Below are 25,158 nucleotides of genomic sequence, written 5' to 3' on the forward strand. Positions count from 1 at the left end.
TTAAATGCGATCCAGGACATAAAATGCCAGCTCCTGGTAGCAGGCAGCAAAGCTTTGGCCCTCCTCCACGTCAGTAACTTCCTCAGTATCGCCGTGGTGCCCAGATGGTGACCCACAGAGGCAAAGCCTTATCAACTGTTCCTTAAGCAGAGCTGAATGACATAAATTACAAAAAGCAGGTACCCTAACCTGGTGTCCACAGACACCTCCCCCCCACCATGGACAGAGCTCTTTTTTGCGGGGGGTGGGGGGCGGGGGGGGGTCCATGAGCTTGGATGGGAAAAGCACTGCATTTTAAATTTAATAATTAGATTTTCATTCACAAATCTCAAACTGAAATTTAGCATGTCTTTCAATTATGAATGAATGAATGAACCCCAGTAATACCCTCAATGCCCCAGCTGTATCCTGGGACTTTCTATAACAGAAATCACGAATCATCTTATATCCTATTACCTTCATGTATTGCTATGCTCATCACTGCTTCAAAATTTCAGAATTATTCTACCTGCCACTATATCACATCACTAGATTCGTCACAAAGAAGCACACGTATTGACTGCATCTCAAAAGTTTAAATATTTTGATAATTATATTTCAACATAATCAGCTTCTTTTGTAACTGTCTGCATTTTAGTTGTGGATGCAAAGTTGTTATTCTGAGAAAGGGTCAGGGAACTTTAGCATACTGCTGAAAGTCTTCTAGGCACAAGAAAAAAGCTAATAAATCCAACAGGAAGTTGCCCTGGTGCAAAAACCATCTCGGTGTCCTTGGGCAAATCTGTGACCTTCTCAAACCTCAGTTACCTCATCTTTAAAATAGGGATAAGCATGTCCCACTTGACTGGTTGCTATGGGGTGCTGTTTGTCAAGGACTTGGCATAGAGCCCAGCACACAGGCGCTCTATAAACAGCAACTTCTCCGTTTCTTAACCTCTGCCTCTCACCCGAGTGGACACAGGAATGATGTCCTTTTGTGCGGCACAGATCAGAAAGTGCCTAGTGTGTGTGTCGCACATCGATACACACTCAGCTCAGCCACTTTCTCCTCATCACCCGCACGGGACTTGGCACCCAGCAAGTGTGCCTATACTTGTGGGAGAAGTGAGTGAACAAATGAATATGAATGTGGATTGTCAAATCAGCTTTTCATCAGCCTGAGACACCGAGTATTTCTAATGTCGATGTCTGGTTATGACAGTCACGCGCCTCACACCAGAAGCTGCTGCTGTCTTTGCGGTTTGATGTAGTGAGGCGGTCCTGGCCCTGGGACTGCAGAGGTGGGAACATCTCTTGTTGAGTGGGTGCCCTATGCTCTCTGAACACCTGGTCCTCAATGGTTAAGTGAGCCTAACCACACTTTGCTTAGGAAAGATCCGGGGACCACTGCACGTGATACTGTCCATGATGCTTCTTGCCTTCAGCTTGGCACAGAGAAGGCACTAAGAAATATTTGATTCATGAAAGAATGAATGAATATATGGATGAGTCATTGTTACTCCTGACTCCTTCTGACTGTTCTTTGTCCCCCAACACTGTTACATTAATAACCCACCCATCAGGATAAATTCAGATGGCTCCATCTTTCCTGAGCTGGTCCAGATTTTTCAGAGTGGCTTTCCTGACCAGCACTAGGTGAGTGACTAATGGAGAAGAAATCAGCATCCAGAGGCTAAAAACACAGGACAAGGTAGGAAATCGCTGAAGACACCCAGAAGGCTTTCCCAGACATGAACTAAGAAGAAGAGGGAGGTTAGAATGGTCATTGCTCAGGCCCCTGCTTCCTGGCCCCTGCCTACCTGTCTTTGCTATACCAAGCAGATCCATCATTCCATCCACAAACCCCTTGCCCATCCCCAAGTCCCCTCCTGCACGCCTTTTTGCACTCAGACGTGCCCTTTCTTCCCTTCTCAGCCGACCTCGTTCCCATCTGCCCTTTAAAACTGCCCAAGTGTCCCTTCTTGGAAACTACTCCCCATATGCTTCCAAGACAGGCTGTGTGTGTCTCTGGGTTTAATACAGTGTCAAGGCTCTCCGCGCCCATGCCCGTCTGCCCCACTGGCTTGTGCAGTCCTGGCAAAGCAAGGATTCTGCCTGCTTATCCCTGAACCCACCCTACACCCCTGCTCAGTACATCCTGATGTTCAGGGCTTTGGGGAAAAACTGACCTGGGGGGGAGCGTCTTGAAAAAATTGGTGACCTAGGACACAGAACTCATGTGTCTGGGTCCCAGCTTCCTCATGTGTACAAGAATGGGAATCAGCCCTCATTACACACAGTTGCGTGAGGGTTAAATGAGGGAACACACGTAAGTGCTTAGCCGACTGTCTGGGAAGCAGTAGCGAGACGCTTTCAATAAATGCTGGCTGTCATCATTATCTTGGTAAATAATCCTCTTCCCACAGAAGCAGCAGAGGGCTAATGACATGTGTGAAAAGGATGGATAATATTTCCTAAGCCACAAAAAAAAAAGTGTTCTTTCTTTTTTAAACGAACTGAGGTGAGTTCTCAGGATTATATATATATATATATATAATTTTACGGTACTTCTTAATGGTAGCCTGAAACACTCACCACCATCACTTAGTTTGACCGCAGCAGGAGATAAGTATCAATATATGAGGAGTTTAATTCCAGAAAAACTAAGCGAGACACAAGTAATGGCCATCACTCTGTCCTGATTTGAAATCTCAGCGTAGGTGCTGACTATTAGATAATGAAAGAGATTGCTTGATTCTGTCTCTGCGAGGACTGAGAATTCACTTATCTGGCATTTAAATGCTTCACTTCTATCTCTAACAGTCTGAGTTGCTTTGGCCATGTTCACTTAATACCCCATTGGTCACAGAGGTCAGTTTATGCGACGAATTCCAACAGCATTAGGAATCCAGATGCGTTGGGCACAGGTCAGAAATCTCGGCTCTGAGTTACTCACAGCCATAACACCTAAGCGGCTTATGGAATTCTTCCTCCAGCAAAGTGGGTGATCAGCTTACTTCTTAATTGTGTTGCCTGAAACCCAAGACCCTAAAGGATAATCAAATGCAAGGCCAAGTTCATCCCTGAAACTCAAAACCCATCTCAGCCCTTCTCTGTATGGATTTCTAGTGCATATTTCAGGCCTTGTATTTGAAGGCTTGCAGATCTTGTAAGAAAAGCTCTCCATGAAGCTGACATCAGATTTCCTTGGAAAGCTAAGGTCTCTGATTTGTTAAGGGCAGACAAACAATTTCCAAACATGAGTTGGGAAAACTGGAAATACAGACTAGAGAAGGGAAAAATAACATCAAGGTTTTTTTTTTCCTGGCAAGATTATGCAGTCCTTGTCCTGGGCTCTTGATCCGGAAACTCTTTGTTATTAAGTTGCTAAGTCATGTCTGACTGTTTTCAACCCCATGGACTGCAGCACACCAGGCTTCCCTGTCCTTCACCATCTCCCAGAGCTTGCTCAAACTCATGTCCATTGAGTTTGATGATGCCATCCAACCATCTTGTTCTCTGTCATCCTCTTCTGCTCCTGCCTTCAATCTTTCCCAGTATCAGGGTCTTTCCCAGCATCCAGGCTCTTCACATTATTTGGCCAAACTATTGGAGCTTCAGCTTCAGCATCAGTTCTTCCAGTAAGTATTCAGGGTTGATTTCCTTTAGGATTGACTGGTTTGATCTCCTTTCTGTCCAAGGGACTTTCAAGAGTCTTCTCCAGCAGCACAATTCAAAAGCATCAATTCTTCAGTGCCCAGCACTCTTTATGGTCCAACTCACACATCCGCACATGACTACTGGAGAAACGATAGCTTTGACTACACGGATTTTAAGTTGTGTTAAACTCTGTACATTCTCCTATTTCATGCTTCCCAGCCTCAGCACAAGCTGTGACCTGTGCCTAGGAAAACCTTCATCCTATCTTTTATCCAAATAACTGATTTTGTTTGAAACTTGGTCCAAGCAGCATTCCCCAGGCACACTTCCACTTTTGGGTCAATGAGATAACCATTCATTGTGCATTTTCTTGAGGCTTTTCTCAACCACGGCACTTGGCCATCGTAATGAAATCTTCACCTTACGAGGGACTCTCTCACTATAGCAGTGGTTCTCAACCAGCGGTGATTTTGCCCCTAGGGGACACTTGGTGAAGTCTGGAATCACATTTGATTGACATAACTTGGCGGGGGTGGGGGGGGGGTTGCTCCTGGCTTCTAGTGGGTTAAGGCCAGGGTTGTTGCTAAACTTCCTATAATGCACCCAGGGCAGCCCCCACAACAAAGGCTTATCCCACCCAAAAGTCAATAGAGCTGCCATTAAGACATGAAAGGGGTAAGCTGTTTGTTCAGAAACTGCCCTTTGTCTAGTTATCCAGCACCGAACACAGTGCCTGGCACATACTAAGCCCTTACAGCATTATGATGTTGAGTGAAGGAAGGAAGAAATAACAACACTCAAGCTTCTGATTAACAAGGTGCATCCAACCTCAGCTGAGAAAGGAACTGCTGTATAGTGGAAAGAGTGCTGCCTCTGGAGGAAGAACTGAGTTCAAATAGCTGCTCTGTGGTTAATATTTCAACTTGGGTGAGACATTAGCTCTGACTCAGTTTTATCTTCACCTGTAAAACAGAGCTAATGTCACTTATTTACTCAACAAAATATGTTCTGCACCTTGAAAATGCTAGACTCTTGGTAACTTGCTGAGGATACAGTGGTGACCAAAGCAGGTATGGTTTTCAGCCTCCAGTTAGCTTACAATAAGGTCAAGAAGTCAAGTGACAGGCAAACAGATACATATATTGCTAGAAATCTGACCAGCATCAATGAAAAAAAAAATGCTACCTGCTCTATCAGTTAACAAAGGATGCTGCAGCCATCAAACCATCACATTATAGCCACCCCAGATGGTGAGCCCTGAGGGAACTTAGGATAGAAACATCAGGATCAGGCACTGCAGGGGACAGTTCTGGTAGTCCCGTGGTTGGGACTCTGCCCTTCTACTGCAAGGGCCACGGGTTTGATCCCTGGTCAGAAAACTAAGATCTTGCAAGTCACAGGGTGCCCAAAGAAAAAAGATTCTAAAATAGAAAGAGAAAATAGGAATTTCTGTCATTCTAAGTCTACCTGGAGACACCAAAAATGTTGTAAGAAGGAAGGAGTATATCAACTTTTCATTAAAAATATACATGTGCATTTCATAGCAGCATTATTCACAATTGCCAGAGGGTGGGAAGCACCCAAATGTCCATGGATGGATAAACGGGTCGATAAAATGCAGTATAGACATTCACTGGAGCCTTAAAGGAAGGAAACTCTGACACCAGCTACAGCATGGATGAACCTTGAGGACATTATGCCACAGGGAAGTAAGCCCATCACAGAGGGACAAACACTATATGATTTCACGCCCATGAGGATTCTAAAGTAGAATACTTTCTACTTTCTGGATACTTCCAGAAAGTATAAGAGAATGGTGATTGTCAGGGGCTGGAGGGAGGGGAAAATGAGGAGCTGGTGTTTAACAGGCACAAAGGCTCAGTTTTATAAGACTGAGAAGTCCCGAGACCGGTTGCACAACAACATGAATATATTGGACGCTCCTTAAATGTACATTTAAAAATGTACATTAAGATAGTAAATTTTATGTTATGTGTATGTTACCACAATAAAAAAACATATTTTTTTTCCAAAGGGAAACACAGTGCCCTCTCCATGGAGAATGGACTAGAGAGGAGTAAGGAAAAAATGAAAGACCAATAAAGAAGCCACTGATGTTTTCCAGGCAAGAGATGCTGGTGGGTCTGGACCAGGGTGACTGCAGTGAGGAGCAGGAGGAGACCAGAACTTGGACATTTATTTTGGAGAAGAACCATGCTCGTCTTCCTCGATGGGTTCTATGTGGCCATGAGGGAAAAAGAAAGTTTCTGGCTGTATACAGAACGGGTGGGTAGGGATGCCATTTACTTTCAGTTGAGAAAATGGGACAAGACAGGTTTGGAGAAGAAATCAGAAGCTGAGTTTGACAGTCCCTTTCCTTGATAAACACACACAGACACACACACTTCATACAAGACTGTGGCATGAAGTGGATTTCAGTAAATGGTGAGGATTTGCCTCACAGCTCAAATAACCTAAATTGAATATCACTATTAAAGTACTTTTGGAAGTTGGAACATAAATAAATTTTGGTTTGTGTTTGCTGAAGATACACTGGAAAGATACCCAAAAATGAAAAAGAAATTATTTATGGGGAGTGGGACAGTGGAATGGGGTAGAGAGAGACAGAAGTTATACTAAGACATTTCACGGTTTGTCTCTATATTATTATTTATTAAACTGTTTATTTCATTTTACTTTGGTCATGCTGCATGGCATGTGTGATATTAGTTCCCCAACTAAGGATGGAACCCAGGTCCCATGCATTGGAAGTGAAAGTGAAAGTCGCTCAGTCATGTCTGACTCCTTGAGACCCTGTGGAATTCTCCAGACCAGAATACTGCAGTGGGTAGCCTTTCCCTTCTCCAGGGGATCTTCCTAACCCAGGGAATGAACCCAGGTCTCGAACCCAGGTCTCCCACATTGCAGGCAGATTCTTCACCAGCTGAGCCACAAGGGAAGCCCAAGAATATTGGAGTGGGTAGCGTATCCCTTTTCTAGAGGATCTTCCCGACCCAGGAATCAAACTGGGGTTTCCTGCATTGCAGGTGGATTCTTTACCAACTGAGCTACATGAGAAGCCATTGGAAGCATGGAGCCTTAATCACTGGACTGCCAGGGAAGTCCTTACTTCTACGATACTTTGACTTATGAACCATGTACACGTTTTTTAAAGAAAACTAAAATTTAAAAATTAAAATTAAAAAGTCATTTAGACTCTCTCCATCAGGAAAAATTCTCAGTGGTTATACCATCCGGCTAGGTTCTGAATCCTCCTCTCTTTTCCCCTTTTTCATTCTTATATACTCCCTCCAGAGTTGGGTCCTTTTCTGCTCCAATCTATATTCTTCTCATTTTCAATTCAATTCAAATCTCTTTTGTCCCTACTTTCAAGCTCAGCTCTGGGTTCACTTTTGCACATTAAAACTCATAAAAGTGTTCATATGAACAAAAAAACAAACAGAATGCTAGAAGTGGTACTTTTAAATGCAAATCCTGCCCCTCCCATCAAGGGTACAAAAATAAGATGAGGTTGTGGGGATGTGGTGTCAGGGAAGCTGTGATACCACAGAGAACTTGAAGATAGACAACCCAGTAGGTGAGGTTAAAGAATGCCAAAGGCAAGCAGTACTTTGTAAACAGCTTTGCTTGGGAGCAACTTGACTACATTCTCTAGCTTCCTCATGCCATCTTTGTTGGGCACGTGTGTCCTCGATAAACTAACAAAAATTAAAAAAACAAAAGAACAGAAGTTGAGTTTGGGACATGTCACTTTCAGGAAAATGGAGAGGCACCCTGTCAAGTAAATAATTGGGACCTTGTCTTTCTTGTTTATAGCTATATTCCCTACAAGGGTTTCTGGTACACAGGAGGTCTTAATAAATATTCATTGAATAAGCAGATGGATGGGTGAACAGATGGGTGGATGATGGATGGGTGGATGGATGGTTGATGGATGATAGATGATGGATAGATGCATGATGGATTATGAATGATAGATGGGTGGATGGACAGATGGACAGATGATGAATGGATGGATGATGGACAGATGAGTGATGGATAAACCAAGAGTACAGTGTCATTGCAGGCAAGATAAAAGTCTTTTGAAGAAGTGGTCAATCTGTTTTGTTCTGTTTGTTGTGAGCTCAGTGAACACAGACTTGTAACCTGCATAGAGCAAGTCAATCCCACCCACAAGGGCTTAAAACCTTTATTTTGTCTCTTATTTTTTCATTATTTCTTCCTTCCATCTTTAGACATGGGAGAATGGCGCCCTACGCAAGGGCAGTGGCCCCGCTTTAGAAGGCGCCTCTGGCTCTATGGTCTATCCTGAGAAAGGCAGAGAAGGCAACTGTCAATTCTATAAACAGCTGTTACCATTCATGTGCCAAACCTTTGCGCCTTCGGTGCCTTGTTTTCTCTCTGAGGGGGATAAAGACTGCATGAAAGTTGCTCTCTCACCCATGCTCTTTTTTCATAAAAATGAGAAGCCTTAATTGGGAATTAGATGACAATGAAAGTGGAGTGGCCTGGAACTCGATAGGCCTTCTACAAATGGCATTATGATTTCAGATTTTCAATCGTGGGAGAAACATGCCCAGCAATGTGGCAAAAAGCATCTATCTGAGCCCCAACTAAACCAAAGTGCCTAGTCCAGGGTGCAGCAATATTCTGCATGTATGTTCCAGTCTGGCTGAATTCTATTCATGTCTGCATAGGAAGGGCAGTAACAGTAGATTGAATAATTCACTTGTAGTGAATAATTCACCTGCATGATCTGAAACCCTGCTGGTCACAAGACGGGAGGGAGCAGGGAGCCCTGTTGAAGAGTCCTAAGGTTGTGTAACTCCTGGTTGCTCATGAGTTTTGGAACTTGCGGTAAGCCTGTCCTCTTGAAAAGGTATCTAGAAGAGGATCACTTAGATATCTTCCTGCTCTGCCTCTGAGACACAAAACCGCTGCAGGTTCTCTAGCAAATGCACCCTGACTCTGTCAGCCATCCAGGCCCCTCCTCTACACCCTCAAACCCACTACAGTCCAGACTGGTTCCAGGCAAGAAATACTCCTTCCATTTGAAAACCTGCATGAAGGAGGCGGAGAGTCCGAGCTGTGTCTGTCTCTGTGAGTGAGCTGGCGCTGTCTGTAATCATTTCTTTCAGGTGGGATTATGTGTGTGATGAGGCATCGTGGGCCCCATTCAAGAGCACCTGACCCAGACTCCTAAGGGTCACTGTCCTCAAGTGGCTCCCATACAAGATGGTCCAGGGTCCCATCACCGCTTCTGCCCAAATTCTGTTAGCTCTAGAGGGACCATTGTTGAGCTGGTGTCCAGGAGATGGACTGAGAGGCCTTACAAGTAGCTTGCCACAATAATAGTTTCAATACATATTTTTAAAATAAACTATGTATATTTACATTTATAATTATTTCTGTTTTATAAATACAGAATAGCTATATCCCATACGCCTTTCCATAGCTGCAGGTTCTGCATTCACAGATTCAACCAAGTATGGCTCAAGAACACTTGGGAAAAAATTCCAGAAAGTTTCAAAGTGCAAAAGTTGAATTTGCCACACTTGGGCAACTCTTTACATAGCATTTACATTGTTTTTACAACTATTGATAGAGCGCTTGCACTAACTAATCAAGAGATGACTTAAATACACAGGAGGATGCATGTAAAGTGTTAGTCGCTCAGTCGTGTCCAACTCTTTGCAACCCCATGGACTGTAGCCCGCCAAGCTCCTCTGTCCATGGGATTCTCCAGGCAAGACTATTGGAGTGGGTTGCATGTAAAGGTTACATGCAAATACCGTGACATCAGATGGTAAAGAATCTGCCTGCAATGGATGAGACTCAGGTTTGATTCCTGGGTCAGGGAGATCCCCTGGAGAAGGGAATGGCTACCCACTCCATCCCTGAAGAATTCCAGGACAGAGGAGCCCGGGGGGCTACAATTCATGGGGTCACGAGTCGGACACAACTGAAAGACTAACACTTTCACACTTTTTGAGGAAACACCTGTTAGCCCAAGAAGCAAATGAAGCAAAATATAGTGGAAATAATATGGTCTGAATATTCAGACTTGGGTTCGAATTTTGGTCTTCCTACTCAGTAGCTGTGTGACTCAGGAGATGAGTAACTCAACCTCTCTGAGACCCAACCTCCTCAACCCATAAATGAGAGCATGAGAGTCGATTTTTCATTGGTGACGTGAGGACCATGTGAGACCACACATGCAGGATTCCAGGCACAAAATCCTGCCCAGACGAGAAACACCCAAAAGGTGGCTGCCACTGTGATCACAATTAAGTTGTTCTTGAGCAAATTAACATGAAATTGGCAGAGGAAAATGGCATCCAGCAACCACAGTGAGCCCCAAAACTCTATCTCATGACCAGCACGACTGCCCAGGGGCCCCAGGTCATACACAGCTGGACCCTCTGTCCCGACACAGTGGTGGGAAGAAGAGGATTCATGATCACAAACGTACCTGGCTGCTGGATCCAGCTGTTCTTTCCTACAAGGAGAAAAAAACAAAGCATAAATTACATGCAACTGCTTCTCCTCTCCCCAGTATCTTTTCTCAAGCTTCCTTTGCTGAAGATGCAGGAGCAAGGCAAAACGGTACATGTAGAGGGGGACCCAAGAATGAATGGGGCGTCCCCAGGCAGACCCTAGACCCCTCCTGCAACCTAACATGCCTGGTTCTGAACTCCAAGATCCCTCTCAGCCATTCATTCGTTTATTCCAGGGGTCCCCAACCTCGGGGCCACAGGCTGGTACCTCCTGTCAGATAAGCAGTGGCATTAGGTTAAAAATACAGTGCGCAATAAATGTAATGTGCTTAAATCATCCTGAAACTACCCCGACCCCACCACCCAGTCTGGGGAAAAATTGTCTTCCACGAAACCTGTCCCTGGTGCCCAAAAGGATGGGGAACTGCTGATTTATTCATCCAAAAAAATGGTTCCTGAGCACCTACTCTGTCCCATACCGTGTACTGGGTTTAGGTGACCTATTAAGTGGTGGGGACAGACCAGGGAACCAGGAATTAAATGAGATAGCACATATAAAGGGCTTCCCAGATGGTGCTAGTGGTAAAGAACCTGCCTGCCAATGAAGGAGATGTAAGAGACACGGGCTCAATCCCTGTGTAGGGAAGATCCCCTGGAGGAGGGCATGGCAACCCACTCTAGTATTCTTGCCTGGAGAATCCCATGGACAGAGGAGCCTGGCGGGCTACGGTCCATGGGGTCTCAAAGAGTTGGACACGACTGAAGCGACTTAGCATGTGCATGCATGCACACAGCACTTATGAAAACAGGTCTAATGTTATTCAGCCCTAGAGAAATATTACCGCATATTGTCCTTCTTCTCCATTTCTAAGAACTCCAATAATCTTGACCCTGCTCATAAAAAGAACAAATTCTGCTTACACAGTAAATTAACTGAGTCTTTTTGGTCAGGTAACTTCTGTTTCTTGGGCCTTAGTCTCATCTCCATAAATCTAATGATTCCAGAGCTGCAATGACAGACACTAATCACAGTGGTCATTGAAATTAAAATGAAAGAAAATAAAAAATTCTGTTTCTCAGTTGCACTGGCAATTAGATACTCAACAGCCACCTGTGACAAGTGGTTACCACGTAGGGCAGTGCAGCTACAGACAATTCTGCTATTGATATCACTTTCAGGGAACTGATCAGTGTGCATGAATTTTTTTGTTATTGTTGATAGTAAACAACATCCGATTTTTAACATCTGCCAACTTCTCTGCTTGTGCATGAGAATGTATAACTTATTATCTGCCACCACATGCCCCAGAGTCTTCCTGTAGCTTCTCAGCATCCTACCACCTACTTCCACTAGGTCTACACAGTCTCTGTGCTAAGCTGCTTCAGTTGTGTCTGACTCTTTGCGACCCTATGAACTGTACCCTCCAGGATCCTCTGTCCATGGGATTCTCCAGGCAAAAATACTGGAGTGGGCTGCCATGCCCTCCTCCAGGGGATCTTCCTGACCCAGAGATTGAACTTGTGTCTCTTACGTCTCCTGCTTTGGCAGGTGGGCTCTTTACCCGTAGCGCCACCAGGGAAGCCTCAGTCTCCATAGATCAGCAAATCAGAAGACCTGGGTTTGGTCTCTCCTGTGCCCAGCATCGTGTGTGGCCTTGAGCAAGTTCCTGAGCTGGAGGCCTGTTTCTTCTTACCTAAAATTGGGGTTGGACTTGAAAGTCTTTAAGGTTCTTTGAAATTAAAAAGTAATGAGTATACAATTCTAAGTAATCATAAAAACAAAACAAAAAAGGCAATACCATACCTCATCACTGGTAGCCCAAAACATACAAATATAAACATACACATTTCAATATGTACACGTGTGTATACATACACACATATTCTTGCAAAGTAACAAAGAACCACACTTGCTGGAAATGGATATGGCACTACTTTTAGAAATGGGCTACATAACTGCATCCTTCAAGATCTTTTGGAGGATTACAAAATCATGCAGCCACCATGGAAAACAGTCTGACAGCTTCTCAAAAAGTTAATATAGAGTTATGTATTCCACTCCTAGGTATATATCCAAGAGAACTGAAATAAGTATCCACAAATAGGTACCTGAATGTTCATGGGCGTATAATAGCCCAAAAGTAGAAACAATACAAGTGTGTATCAGCTGATGAATGGATAAATAAAATGGGGTCAATATCGTGAAATATTATTCTGCCATAAAAGCAATAAAGTTCTGATACACAAGACAACATACACGAAACTTGAAAATATTGTGCTAGGTAAAAGAAATCATAACATTTTATTTATTTACTGTATTTATTTATTTGGCTGTGGCATGTGGGCTCTAGTTCCCTGACCAGGGATCGAACTCAGGCCCTCTGCATTAGGAGCACAGAGTCTAGCCACTGGACCATCAGAGAAGTCCCAAGATTTTATTTTGTATATGAAATACCCAGAATAGGCAGAATAGAGTGATAAAATAAATGTGTGGTTGCAAGGGCTGCAGGAAAAGAGGGAACCAGGGGTAAGTGCTAAAGGGCACTGGGTTTCTTTGGGGGATAATGAAAATGTCCAGGAATTAGACAGTGGTGATGAATACCCAACTTTGTGAATATGTTGAAACCCACCAAACTGTTACTTTAAATGGGTATCTTTTATGGTATGTGAAATCCTTTTGTAGTATACGAAGTATATTTCAATAAAGTCTTTTTAAAAATAAATCAAATAAAAAACCTTTAGGAAGCAGGTGAAGACATACCAATGTACTATCAGCTACTTTTTATTTTGCTGTGAAACCTATGGAATGGGTTGGAATATGGGGAACATTCTTTTCTCAAGGGACTGCCTTGTTTCAGAATGGTTGCCAAGTGAATTCTCTAGTGGCTTTAAACTTTTGTCCTTGAAAAAAAGAAAGAAATGTTCCCTCCTAGTCTAAAAGCAGTTCCCATATCACAGCAGCTGTCTGCAGCACATTGTATTCCTCCGAGTCTCTGACAGCTAGGACAATGCCTTATTTATAATAAATCAACCCAAAAGAATGGGCCTATTGCCAAGACCTTGGGATGCAAAACAAACAGAAATCATCTTGATTCAGCGTTCAGTGTGGTTGCACAAGCTCTGGTTTTGGAGTTCAAGGTCAATCTGTTCTCTTCAGGAGAGGCAACCGGTCCATTCTAAGAATCTTGCTCTCCTAAGGGATTTTGATACTACCCCAAACTCATAATGATTATAGCTGCAATAGGAATCTGCCTGCAATGCCAGAGACCCAGATTCTATCCCTGGGTCAGGAAGATCCCCTGGAGAAGGGAATGGCTACCCACTCCAGTATTCTTGCCTGGACAATTCCCTGGACAGAGGAGCCAGGTGGGCTATAGTCCATGGGGTCGCAAAGAGCCGGACACGACTGAGCAATTCACACACACACAGAATAGAATTCTAGAATCAGAAGGAATCATAGAAAGTGTCTTCAGGGTGCGTGCGTGCATGCTAAGTCTCTTCAGTTGTGTCCGACTCTTTGCAGCCCTGTGAACTATAGCCTGCCAGGCTTCTCTGTCCATGGGATTCTCCCAGCAAGAATACTGGAGCGGGTTGCCATGCCCTTCTCTAAGGGACCTTCCCGGCCCAGGGATCGAATCTGTCTCTTTTATGTCCCCTGTATTGGCAGGCAGGTTCTCTACCACTAGCGCCACCTGGGAAGCTCATCTTCGGGGTAAGTAAATCTAATTTCGAGTAAGAAGATGCAGTCAGTAAACCCAACTCTACCATTCCATTATGTAAGTCTTGTTTCCCCTCATCTCCTTAGCTCTTCCACAAGTCATCACTCCCTGAATTTCTGTGCCTCTGCTCATTCCCTTTCAGGTCCTCCCTCCATTGTCCCCTCTTGCTTCTGTTACCTTCCCGTAAGCCCTCATTTCCTCTTCCCTGGAATCCTGGAATCATTTGTTAGCTGATCTCCTGATCCTGGGCCTGTCCAATCTGTCCTCCACACCCCTTCCCATCTCTTCCCTGAAACACATATCTGATCGTGTCATTCTCTGCCTTCAATGGCTTCTCTTCCCTTTCGGGATCAAGGTGAGAGTCCTTCATGAGTCATGTGTGACCTTCATGGCCTGGTCCAACCTTAGCATATACAAGGAGCTCAAAAATACTGATGGACTGAATGCCTGGACTAGAAGGTGCCATGTGCCATTGGACCCTCTTGGGATAGCACCACAGCTCCTGAGCTGGGAGAGGGAAGCATGGCCCTGAGGTTTTGGGGCCCTGTGGGTCATGGTCAGGTTTTGGATCCTGTTCTCTTTGTCATTGGAGAAGGAAATGGCAACCCACTCCAGTACTCTTGCCTGGAAAATTCCATGGGTGGAGGAGCCTGGGCTACAGTCCATGGGGTCACAAAGAGTCAGACACGACTGAGCGACTTCACTTCACTTCACTTCTCTTTGTCATGGTTACCCATTGGAAGGTTTTATGCAGGGGAAATGAGTCAGTAGACCTCCATGTCCTCAGTGTCCTTAAATCTTCACCACAATCAGGTGATGGAGGTGGTGGGAATATTGAGGCCGAGTTCAGAGACTGATCACAAGTCCCATGATGAGAATAAAAGGAGGTGGGAGGGAGTCACTAGTCCAGCGCTGGGTCATGTCATGATCTGTGAACCCAGACATGTGGCAGAAACATGCTGCAGAGTGGGTGGGTCCCCACTCCAGGTATGAGTCTGAGCATCCCTCTACTTCTCCTACCAGCTCAAGGGTCCTAGCGGTCCAGCCTTCCATTCACACATTTAAGAATCCGAGCTCAGGATTGAAAACCTGGCAAGGTGCAGTCTGTTTCAGAAACCCAAGTAGCGACCACAGGCTTGGAGGACCCTAGATGTGGCTGACATTGGCCACATGACCAAAGTTTCTAAGCCTCAGTTAGCTCATTTGCAAAAGGAGCCTGGTGACACCAACCACCCAGCCTGTCTCCAAGGGCTTCTGTGTTAAAATCACCAGGGATGCCTGTTCGAGATGCTTCAACTATTCCAACGCCATTAAAATTGTTGAGGGTTTCCCTGGTGGCTCAGCGGTAAAAAAAACCTGCTTGCAATGTGGGAGAACACAGGAGATGTGGGTTCGATCCCTGGGTCGGGAGGACCCCCTGGAGAAGGAAGTGGCAACCCACTCTAGTATTCTTGCCAGGAAAATCCCAAGGACAGAGGAGGCTGGTGGGCTACAGTCCATGGGATCGCAAAGAGTCAGAACGACTGAGCAACCGAGCATGCAGCACGAAACAGATGAAGGATGCAGGACCTGCATGTCCACATCCCCCACTGATTACAACCCGTCTTAACATCTGAGAACCTCTGACTTATTTCAAGGGGTGCCTGTGAGTATTAAATCAAACATCAGCTCATATTCCAGGAGCATATTGGATGTCCCATAAATATTCATTTCCCTCTCCCTTTTCATAGGTGCTGGCCATTGGAAATGGAATGTAATTTTTTTCCCTGAAGACTCTCATTTAATTTCTCACTTCTGGGAACACGAAACATCTCTGGTCCCCCGGAGGACTCCACCAGCTGCTTCTTCACCTGCCCTTTCCTACCGTCCAAAGTGGTCTGGGGGTGAAAGGCATGACTATCCTGGCCTCCAGGATGGCCAGGCTAGCCCATTGCACTCACTCCTCACTTCCTCAGCCTCTGACCCTGCTTCAACACTGACTGGACCTTCTCTTTCAGCCACTCCACACTGTCTAGCTAGAAACGCTGGGTGACATCCTGAGATCATCTGGGGAACTTCAAAAAATACTGGGCTGCACCCCCGTACCTGCCTCCTCCCCCTGGGATTATGATTTAATCAGTCTGGGGATGGTCTGGGCATTGGGATATTTTAAGCTCTAATGAGTCTAACACGAGGCCCAGACCGAGAACCACCACCTCCAGGACATCCTCCAGGAACCGTGAAGGCCACGGGCACACACACAGGCCCGCGGAGGGGGTGGTGAGCCATGTCCTGAGCAGTCAGCTGAGCGGCCACTTGCCTGAAGAATGGAAAAGAGACGACTGATTCATAGAACCGCCACGTCGCCACGAGATCAATCCTGTTGGGGTTGGTAGCATAGTACCTCCAGGCGGCCTGGGGAGGAGAGACGAGGGGTGGGAGTGAGCTGATGTCACCCAGAAGGTCACACGGAATCCCACAACATTGAAACAGTAAGCCCCGGACACCTATGGGTTCAGTGTGCACTGAGGTCATACCCAGAGTAGCCAGATTCTTGGCCTTTTGTAGCTCCTATGGGAGGAAAAACCTCCTTGACCTTATCATCTCAGATGGAGAAAACAGGCATAGTAGAGGGTGGGGTGGAGAAGTGAATTACCGTGGAGAGGGGAATCTGGGTATCAGAGCCCTGAAAGGAGCAGGGATTCCTCTTGCTGCATGATTCCTTGAGATTTCTCAAGTAGGTGCGAAGACAAACAGTCTTTTGTGCCACTTCTGGGTGCAAAAGACAGTCTGGCAGGTAAGGTTTTGACTCGAACACCACTAGATCTTCGGTATACTGTGATGGTTTGGGGGTTGGGGAGGATAACAGGGCAGACTCTTAGAGACCAGAACTGACTCAGAAACTACACGGTGCAAGATAACACCGGGCACCATCCTGTCTCAGCCCCCCAGTGACACTCACTACAACGGGAAGCAATTTCATGAGTGGGAGGTCATGCAGACGGTCTGTCCCAGGCAGCCGGCCAGAGCCAGAACACTCTACCTTCCTATTCTCTCTGCTCCCAACAGCCCATAAAACCACGAAGCAAGAACTCTCTCTGAAGGAGAAGAGGGAACACTGCCCCTCCCGCCATCTCTCACTATTGTTCCCAACTCCCAGCCCAGGGTCGGGGAAGCGAGAGGGAGGAACCGCTGGGGAGACCAGCACCCACTGCTGCACGGTTGTCTACTGAGTGGGATGAACGGTGAATCGGTCAGCATTTTGCACACGTGGGCATCTCTCCCTCTCTGGACTTACGAGCTCTCTATCACGAGCAGACGTAAGGGCCCACACCTCCTTGCAGCTGGTTGGCTACGCACCTGTGCTCTAGGCTGACTCTTCATTGTGGGTTCCCCGTTCAAGACTGGTGAGAAGTAGGAGAGAAAACCTAGTGTGGACCCAAGTCCAGGCCAAGCTCTCCACTCCATCAGGGGTAAAACAGCTGATGGGTGGGCTCCTGTCTGAGTCCCGTGTCTAGGTTTGGCCTGGCTTAGAACTTGGATGGGAGAGTGATGGGATGGTCAATTTCAGGACACAATTTCTGATGCTAGTCAGAGAGACAAACCATAGCAACACCCAGAGTCGTGGCAAGCAGGCTCGGTCCTGGGTCCATCCCAGGTCACGGCGTGCCCACTCTTGTAGAAGCATACGGACACACACACACACACACTCTCACACAGAGACACATGCATACACATACACAGAGACACACACAAACACACACACACAGACACATGCACACACATGCACACAGACATAGACACACACACATACATGCAACACACACACAGACACACACATATATACACACAACACACACACAAACACACACACAGACACACATATATACACATAGACACACACACATAAACACACACACACACATAGACACACACATACACACAGACACACACACATAGACATACACACATACACACAACACACAGACACACACACATAAACACACACACATACACATCGACACACACATATACACATAGACACACACACATAAACACACACACATACACACAACACACACATAAACACACACACATACACACAACACACACAGACACACACACATATACACACAACACACACACACAAACACACACACAGAGAGACACACACACATATACACAGACACACACACATAAACACACACACAGACAGACACACATATACACATAGACATACACACAGACACACACACATACACACCACACACACACACAGACGTACACACATAACATAGACACACACACATACACACAACACACACAGAGACACACATATACACATAGACACACACACACACAGACGTAGACACACACACACACAGAGGCACAGACGCGTGGCCCCGTCCAGTTCAGCCCCAGGCAGACAGACCTGGATGAGCTCAGCGGCGGGCTTCCTCCTTTTCTCAAAGTGCTTCTGACGGTGCTGCTCCTGCACCTTGAGCGCTAGCCCGGACCCCAGGATGCCCTGAAGGGAGAGGTCAGGCCCTGAGGTCAGCTCCCCAAGGCTCCTCTGGAGCCCCACCCCGACTCTCAGGCCCCAGTGATGACGCCGAGCGAAGGGGAGAAGGAGAAATCCCTTTTTTGTCTTCCAGGGAGTGGGGGCCGGGTTAAGCGGGGCCTGGCAGTCAGGGTTCAGTTCCGGACTCTGCCACTTCCAGCAGGGAGACCCTGGCCGGCCTCCTCTCTGCTGCATCTCAGTTTTTTCCACAGGGAAGTCAGATAGCAGCGCCCACCTCACAATTCTGTGAGGAAAAAAATGAGATAACGTAACAGGGACTGCCTAGTAAGGAGTAGGAGGCGCAATGGGTTCCCAGTTAATATTAATGGAATTTTAAAAATATTTCAGTCGCTTGAATTGTCATGTGAGACTTTTACTCTGCCTGGCATTTCTCCGAATTGTGATCTGTTTTGATTTTTAGGTCAAACTCTCACATGGAGTGCATGGTGGGGGTGGGGGGGCACACCCCTTTCAAGTTGAGAGAGAATTTAGAGACCATGGCCCATGCTCACAGCCCCTTATCTGTTATGGATAAAGAAACTGAGAGTCAGAAAGGTCATCTTCCCAAGGTCAGACAACTTAGGGAAAAACACTGGACGGCTGCGATGGACGAAGGGAGGGCTGCAATGAATGAAGAGCCTCAGTATCAAAAGGATAGGAGGTGAAGGGCGGGGAAGAGGGGTTGTTATACCGGGAGGTTCTTTTCAAGCTTTGTGATTAAGAGCCAGGCTTGAAGGAGCAGGCCTGGGTCCCTGGCTCTACAACCCAATAGCCCTGTGACTATGGAAGCTTAACTAACCCAATAAAGCCTCAGTTTCCTCATCTGGAAAATGGGGAGAAATGCACACCAAACTTCAAATGTTTTTACAGAGATTAAATGAGACAGTGTAGGGAAAGCATGTGGCATGAATCTAGTCCACAGTAAGTTCAGCAAATGCTGTATATTATTATTGTTGTTATGACACCGATGGGCACTGGGCTTTAGGGAAGTTACTCTACCAGGGATCAAGAATTTGAGGGAAATGCACTTTTTACACAAACTAGAAGATGACAGGGCAGAGAAGGGAACTCACAAATATGAAGGACTCATTATGTGCACAGAATATGGGGGTGAAAGACATAATCTCAGCCCCCAAGGGGCTCACAGTCTCCCGGGGAAGCAGATTTGGAATCTGAAATCCCAGGTGGGCTCAGAAATGCCTTTTCAGAGCGATACCCAGAGGATGGAGTGATGCAGCCTAAAGAAGGCAGCACTGAACTGGGTCTGGAGGATAAACAACAGGTCTCTGTATAACACAGGGAACTATATCTAATATCCTGTGATAAAACATAATAGAAAAGAATATTTAAAAAAAGAATATGAGCTCAGCTTGGTGCTCTGTGATGGCCTAGAAGGGTGGGATGGGAGGGAGGTCCAAGAAGGAAGGGATATATGTAAACATATGGCTGATTCACTTAGTTGTATAGCAGAAAGTAACACAACATTGTAAAGCAATTATACCCCAATTTTTAAAAAAAGAATGCCTATATGTAGATGTGTCACTTTGCTGTAAAGCAGATGTTTACAACATTGTAAATCAACTATAGTTCAATAAAAAATTTTTTTAAAAAAGAAACTCAGTCTTGAAAGAGGAGTTGGTGTTTTGGGGATCACTCCTGGCAAAGAGTCACACAGCCTGTGGCAGAGAGACAGGAAAGCATGACACGGGGACAGCTATGGAGTTGACGGGGCTGGAAATCAGGATACGAGAAGGTGGAAGATGAGGCTGGACAGCTGAGTTGGGGCCAGGCAGTGATGGATCCTGCCTGGGATCCATCATCGAGAGAGAACAGTGAGGGCACTCACGGCTGGCAGGGCAAAAAAGGAGACGCCGATTAACGAAAAGGTGGCTGCGATCAGACGGCCTTCCCACGTTTTGGGTGTCTTGTCTCCGTAGCCAATGGTGGCCAGTGTAATCTGAAAAGAGAGGCGTTCAGACACGGGGCTTCCCTGGGGGAGGAAGTCAGTGATGTATCAGCCGACTTTACCCATAAGCCTTTATACCGACTGAGGCACTGTCCCGTTTAGAATAAGACTCCCGTGGGAGAGAAGGTACTAAAGACCAGGAATCTTACATAGGAGCCTTGAGACCACATCTGCTTCTAAGCTAAGGATTTCTTCCCTATAGTCAGTCAGTCAACAGATATTTCAAACATTGCAAACATGTGTATCTGCATATACATTCATGCATATGTTTGCAAATGCGTGATTTTGTGTATGGCCATGACTCTGAATGTATGTGCTCCCGTGCATTTATTTACATGTATTGTGTGTATAGGTGTGCGTGTCTAAAGTCTGGGCCCGTGTCTGTCCAGGTGTACTCTGAATACTCCTCTGTGCATTTACCCTTGCAGGTTATCAGCACACGTGCACTTATGAGCATGGAAGGCAGGCTACTGGAGTAGTTAAGTGTGGCCTCTGGAACCCAAATGCTTGAGTTCAAATCCCAGGTGAAGCACTAAGTTGGCTCCGAGGTCTTTGAATTAGTGACTCAACCTCTTCAAGCCTCAGGTTCTCCAATTTGAAAGCAAAAGTGTTAGTTGCTCAGTCGTGCCTGACTCTCTGCGACCCAATAGATTGTAGCCTGCCAGGCTCCTCTGTCCATGGGATTCTCCAGGCAAGAATACTGGAGTGGGTAGCCATTCCCTTCTCCAGGGGATCTTCCCAGCCCAGGGATCAAACTCAGGTCTCCTTCACTGCAGGTGGATTCTTCACTGTCTGAACCACCAGGGAGCTAATAATAGGAGTTGTTTGCACTTAAAATGTGCTTATAAATGTAAAGTGCTTAAGCAGTGCTTTAATACCACATGCCCGATGGGGCTGGGGCCATGTGTCTCTAGGTGTGTTTGAGGGTCTGGGTATATACACGTCTGCATCTGCCACTGAGTCTGCACAGCACAGCCTGGCTAATGACAGGTAAGGTCCCTGAGTGACCGTGGGATGCGAATGATCAGAGCCCTGACTTCTAGGGAAAAGCCCCCCTTCCAAGGGCCCACCCTGCAGGGTGTGTCTCCCAGGGGGAGGTTCATAAATGGAGGTGCTCTCCTCTCCCCCGTGCTGAAGAACACAGCTGCCCAGCCCCGTGCGTCCACATCACGTCCTCTATATCCTTCCGTCCCTCCAGCTGACCCCCACGGGGCAGCCTTCAAAGTGGTGACTCACCAGGCCCCACCACAGGGCATCTGCGTAGGTCTCAAATTCCTCTTTCATCTCTTCTCCTTGGGCATCCACCTCGGGCACATCTTTCTCAACCAGGTAGACGAGAAATGAAGAAAGGATGAGAGTCAGGAACCCGATGTACCAGGCGGTGATGAGCTCCTGCGACAGCAAGCAGTGGACAGGGAAGGGGTCACTGGTGGAGGCTGGGAGGAGGTTGCAGGCAGACACCCCGGAGCTGGAGTGCAGGTTTCCCAGCTCTGGGACACGGGCAAGTGACTCACCTTCGCTGATCCTCACCTCCCATCACTGGAAGATGGGGGTCAGTGCTGTGGTCATTGTTTCATCACTAGCAGAATGAGGGGATGGCTCTAGAAGGAGAGGGAGAGCCCTATGGTCACTGTATCACAGCTCAAGAGGCTTCACGGGGAGGGGAGAAGGCAGGAGGGATGGGCCGCTGCCTCGGAGACAAGGCTCGGGACTCAGGAGACCCTATGTTACGCGGGATTGGGCAGAACAACGATAAAGCTCTTTCCACTGGGAAAGTGACAGACAGTGAGAGGGAATTATCCTGGCAGAGGGGACAGAGCTGTGGACGGGGACCCAGCACGGCCACTAACTATGTGACTCTGGGCAGATGACCTCTCCTCCCCAGCCTCAGTTTTTTCATTTTATAAATGAAGGGCCTGAACCACAGAGTTTCAAAAAGTGCCACAGATACTTCAAATGCAGATAGACAATTTTTATACAAAGTAGTCACATACCGATTTAAACCATATTAGCATAAATTAAACATAAAACCATTATTTCATGGATATGATCACATGATAGACTGGGATATCCCCGAAAACAAGAGTGAGCTGATTTAAAGGAAAAATGTTAAGGGTGGTAACGGTAAGGGTGGTACAGACACATGCCAAAGATGGGCAAGCCGCTGAAGTTTCAAACACCCTGACCATGACAATCCCTGAGGCACTTTCTATGTCTCGCCTTCTATTCCAACTCCAAGGGTTACCCTGGTAGGTTGGGCAGAAGAAAGTCAAGGTCATGGGCAAACACAGTCTGGAGATTAGGCCTGACATTCCTGCTAAGTCATCACGGAGAATGAAGCCATTCATATCGACAGAGTTCATCTCTCCGATTGTCCTCGGCCAATCAGCTGGCCTCTGGGTCCATCGCATCTCGCTGACACAGTTGCTTCCAGCATCCCTCTGGGCCTTTGCTCACATTGGTCTTCTGTCTTCCCGGCCCCTCCCTGGGGGGCCAGCCAGAAAGCCCTGAGTCACCTAAGACTCATGTCATCTCTATTACGAGAGCTTTCTGGATGTTTGCTCCCCCAACTAGAGCGAGCTTTCATTTCTAGCTTTTTTTTCCTCCTATGTCTTCACCATTTTCTAAACAGATGTTAAGTCTCTATTGTGCTCATTCATTCACAGGTCTGACCTTTGCCACAGCATCACGTGCCCGGCGCACTTGTGTGAGTTCACAGCAGACAGAGGTTAGTTGAGATGCTGTAGGCAATCCAGCAGCCCTTCCCCTCCGTGAGCGTCCACTCCACCGGGGTTTGAGAAGGAAAGGATGAAGTGGATGGTCCTTCCCCAGTCACGAGCCTTTCACCCTGTTGAGTGTGATTCCAGCGTGACTACGTTCTTTCATACGCTCCGCCTCCAAATGCTGAACCAGAGAAACAGCTGTCTGTGTGCGTATGGAAGTCCCGGCTGTGTGGGATGAAGAGCTGGCACAGTGGTCACTGGGGAGGGAAATGAGTCCCCATTCTGTGCCTTGCAGTCACTCAAAGGCCACTCAAGGTAGTTCTGACTTGATGCAACGTTCGCCAGCTGCTCCATGGCAGTGGCTGCTCCCCGACGTCCACGGGCTCCTGCACATGCCTGAGCCCCCCAGCAGTCACGTGGCAGCCGATGGTCTGGGGTCCAGCCCATGGGAGTGATGGGGGCTACTTCCTGTTAGGTCCATTCTAGAGGATGCTCGCAGGCCCACTTTCCTTGCCTCGGTGAATCAAGGCTCGTTTCCAAGACAAACCAGGACCTCTCGACCCACATCAGACACGTGTGCAGGAGAAGATGCCCACATTTTTGTGCTAAGGCCAGAGACTCCAGGGCTCATTTGTTCTGGGAGCAGAGTCTGACCAATCCCAACTTTAGTAAGAGCATTAAAGTCTTACACTGTGTGGGCCCCTCACTCTTCATCTCTGAGTTTCTGGGAGAGTTAAGCATGGAACTTGGCCCAGAGAACACATATTTTGAATGAATGAATGAAGAAATGAATCGGTGTTTGTTCACCAGGTTCAGAGAAGGAACAGGTCTAAGCTCCTGCTTGGTAAATGCTGGACTCAAACCCAGGCAAGCGCTTATACTTTCTGAACACACTGCCTGCCCAGGAAGTGAAGGCCAGCCCTGGAGCCACGCTGGGGCTCAGAGGCAGTGAAAGGCTGAGGCTCGTCCAGTGGGGACTGCTGGGGGGAAAGACGGGGCATGGAGCTGGCCACGCAGTCGCTCTGTCTGCCTTCGGTCTCCTACTGCAGACCTGTGATTCTGTCCTGAAGTTCCACCCCTCAGCCGCAGTTGTGGGGTCCGGCGGTGGCATGGACCATCTTTTCCCAGGAATTACATGGCAAACATGCAACTGTCATATATTCTAATCTGAGGGAACATAGTACGAGGACCTTGCCCAGCCATTTTTAGTCCTGATTTCCACCAAAGCTGTGAATCAGCTCAGCTGCATGGATACATGCTTAGGTGTTACTAACATGTCCTCTGATAAAAGATAAAATAGGGACTTCCCTGGTGGTCTAGTGATTGAGACTCTGCACTTCCAATGCCAGGGGCATCTGTTGGATCCCTGGTTGGGGAACTAGGGTCCCATATACCAGATGGCATGGCCAAATAGTAATAATAACAATAAAATAATAAAATAGTTCAGGTGAAGAAAGAACTCTCAAAAAAAAAAAAAGCCCTGTCTCCCTGAGCCTGTGGCCAGAAGTGGAGCAGACAGGGAATAAAACATGTATGGGAAGAAATTGCATTTTCAGATGTGAGACTCTAAGTGTTTTAAATTTGTATTTCATTTTCTTTCTGTATTTATTTGTACTGTTTCGGATAATACATGCTACTACTAATGAGCACTGATTATTTGCCAGGTCCTGACACGTAACTTGGCTCATGTGAGCAGCCAGAAGTATTCACATTTTAACCACTGAGGAAGCTCTCATGGAAAGAGAGCAGCATTCTTAAAGTCTTACAGCTCGAAGGCGGCAGGGCTGCCATTTGCACCGAGCTTCTGTCTGACTTAAACTTCCATTCATTCTGCCATGAGATGCTGACATATCTGGGTGTGTCCCTGAACTGGAGGAATCCAGGAGCTTTGCAGGGGCATTCTGGGCTTGCCCAGGTTGGGGGGCAGGTGATGTTAAGACTTATAAGGAGAACTCTGAGCTCCTCAGTGGCAACTCAACCCGGGCTCTCTGCTTTCAGTGTGGTTCCCCAGAAGCAAAGTTTGAGACAGAGATTTAGGAGGGTGTGAGGGCTT

General features: G+C 46.7%; 1 protein-coding gene across 2 annotated transcripts in view; it reads right to left on the minus strand.

Annotated features, from left to right (window-relative positions):
* The window catches only part of KCNQ3 (potassium voltage-gated channel subfamily Q member 3), a 298,632-nt gene that overhangs the window by 19,088 nt on the left and 254,386 nt on the right, over nucleotides 1–25,158 (minus strand). For both annotated transcript variants that reach the window (XM_043483991.1, XM_043483992.1), the window contains exons 5-9: nucleotides 21,619–21,774; nucleotides 20,263–20,373; nucleotides 18,288–18,383; nucleotides 16,176–16,270; nucleotides 10,133–10,159 (exon numbers count right to left, since the gene is read on the minus strand). In XM_043483991.1, the coding sequence (XP_043339926.1) occupies nucleotides 10,133–10,159; nucleotides 16,176–16,270; nucleotides 18,288–18,383; nucleotides 20,263–20,373; nucleotides 21,619–21,774 (485 nt within the window). The remainder of the gene's footprint in view (nucleotides 1–10,132; nucleotides 10,160–16,175; nucleotides 16,271–18,287; nucleotides 18,384–20,262; nucleotides 20,374–21,618; nucleotides 21,775–25,158) is intronic.

This window comes from Cervus canadensis, chromosome 12 (genome assembly GCF_019320065.1).
Source record: "Cervus canadensis isolate Bull #8, Minnesota chromosome 12, ASM1932006v1, whole genome shotgun sequence".
Taxonomy (NCBI): domain Eukaryota; kingdom Metazoa; phylum Chordata; class Mammalia; order Artiodactyla; family Cervidae; genus Cervus; species Cervus canadensis.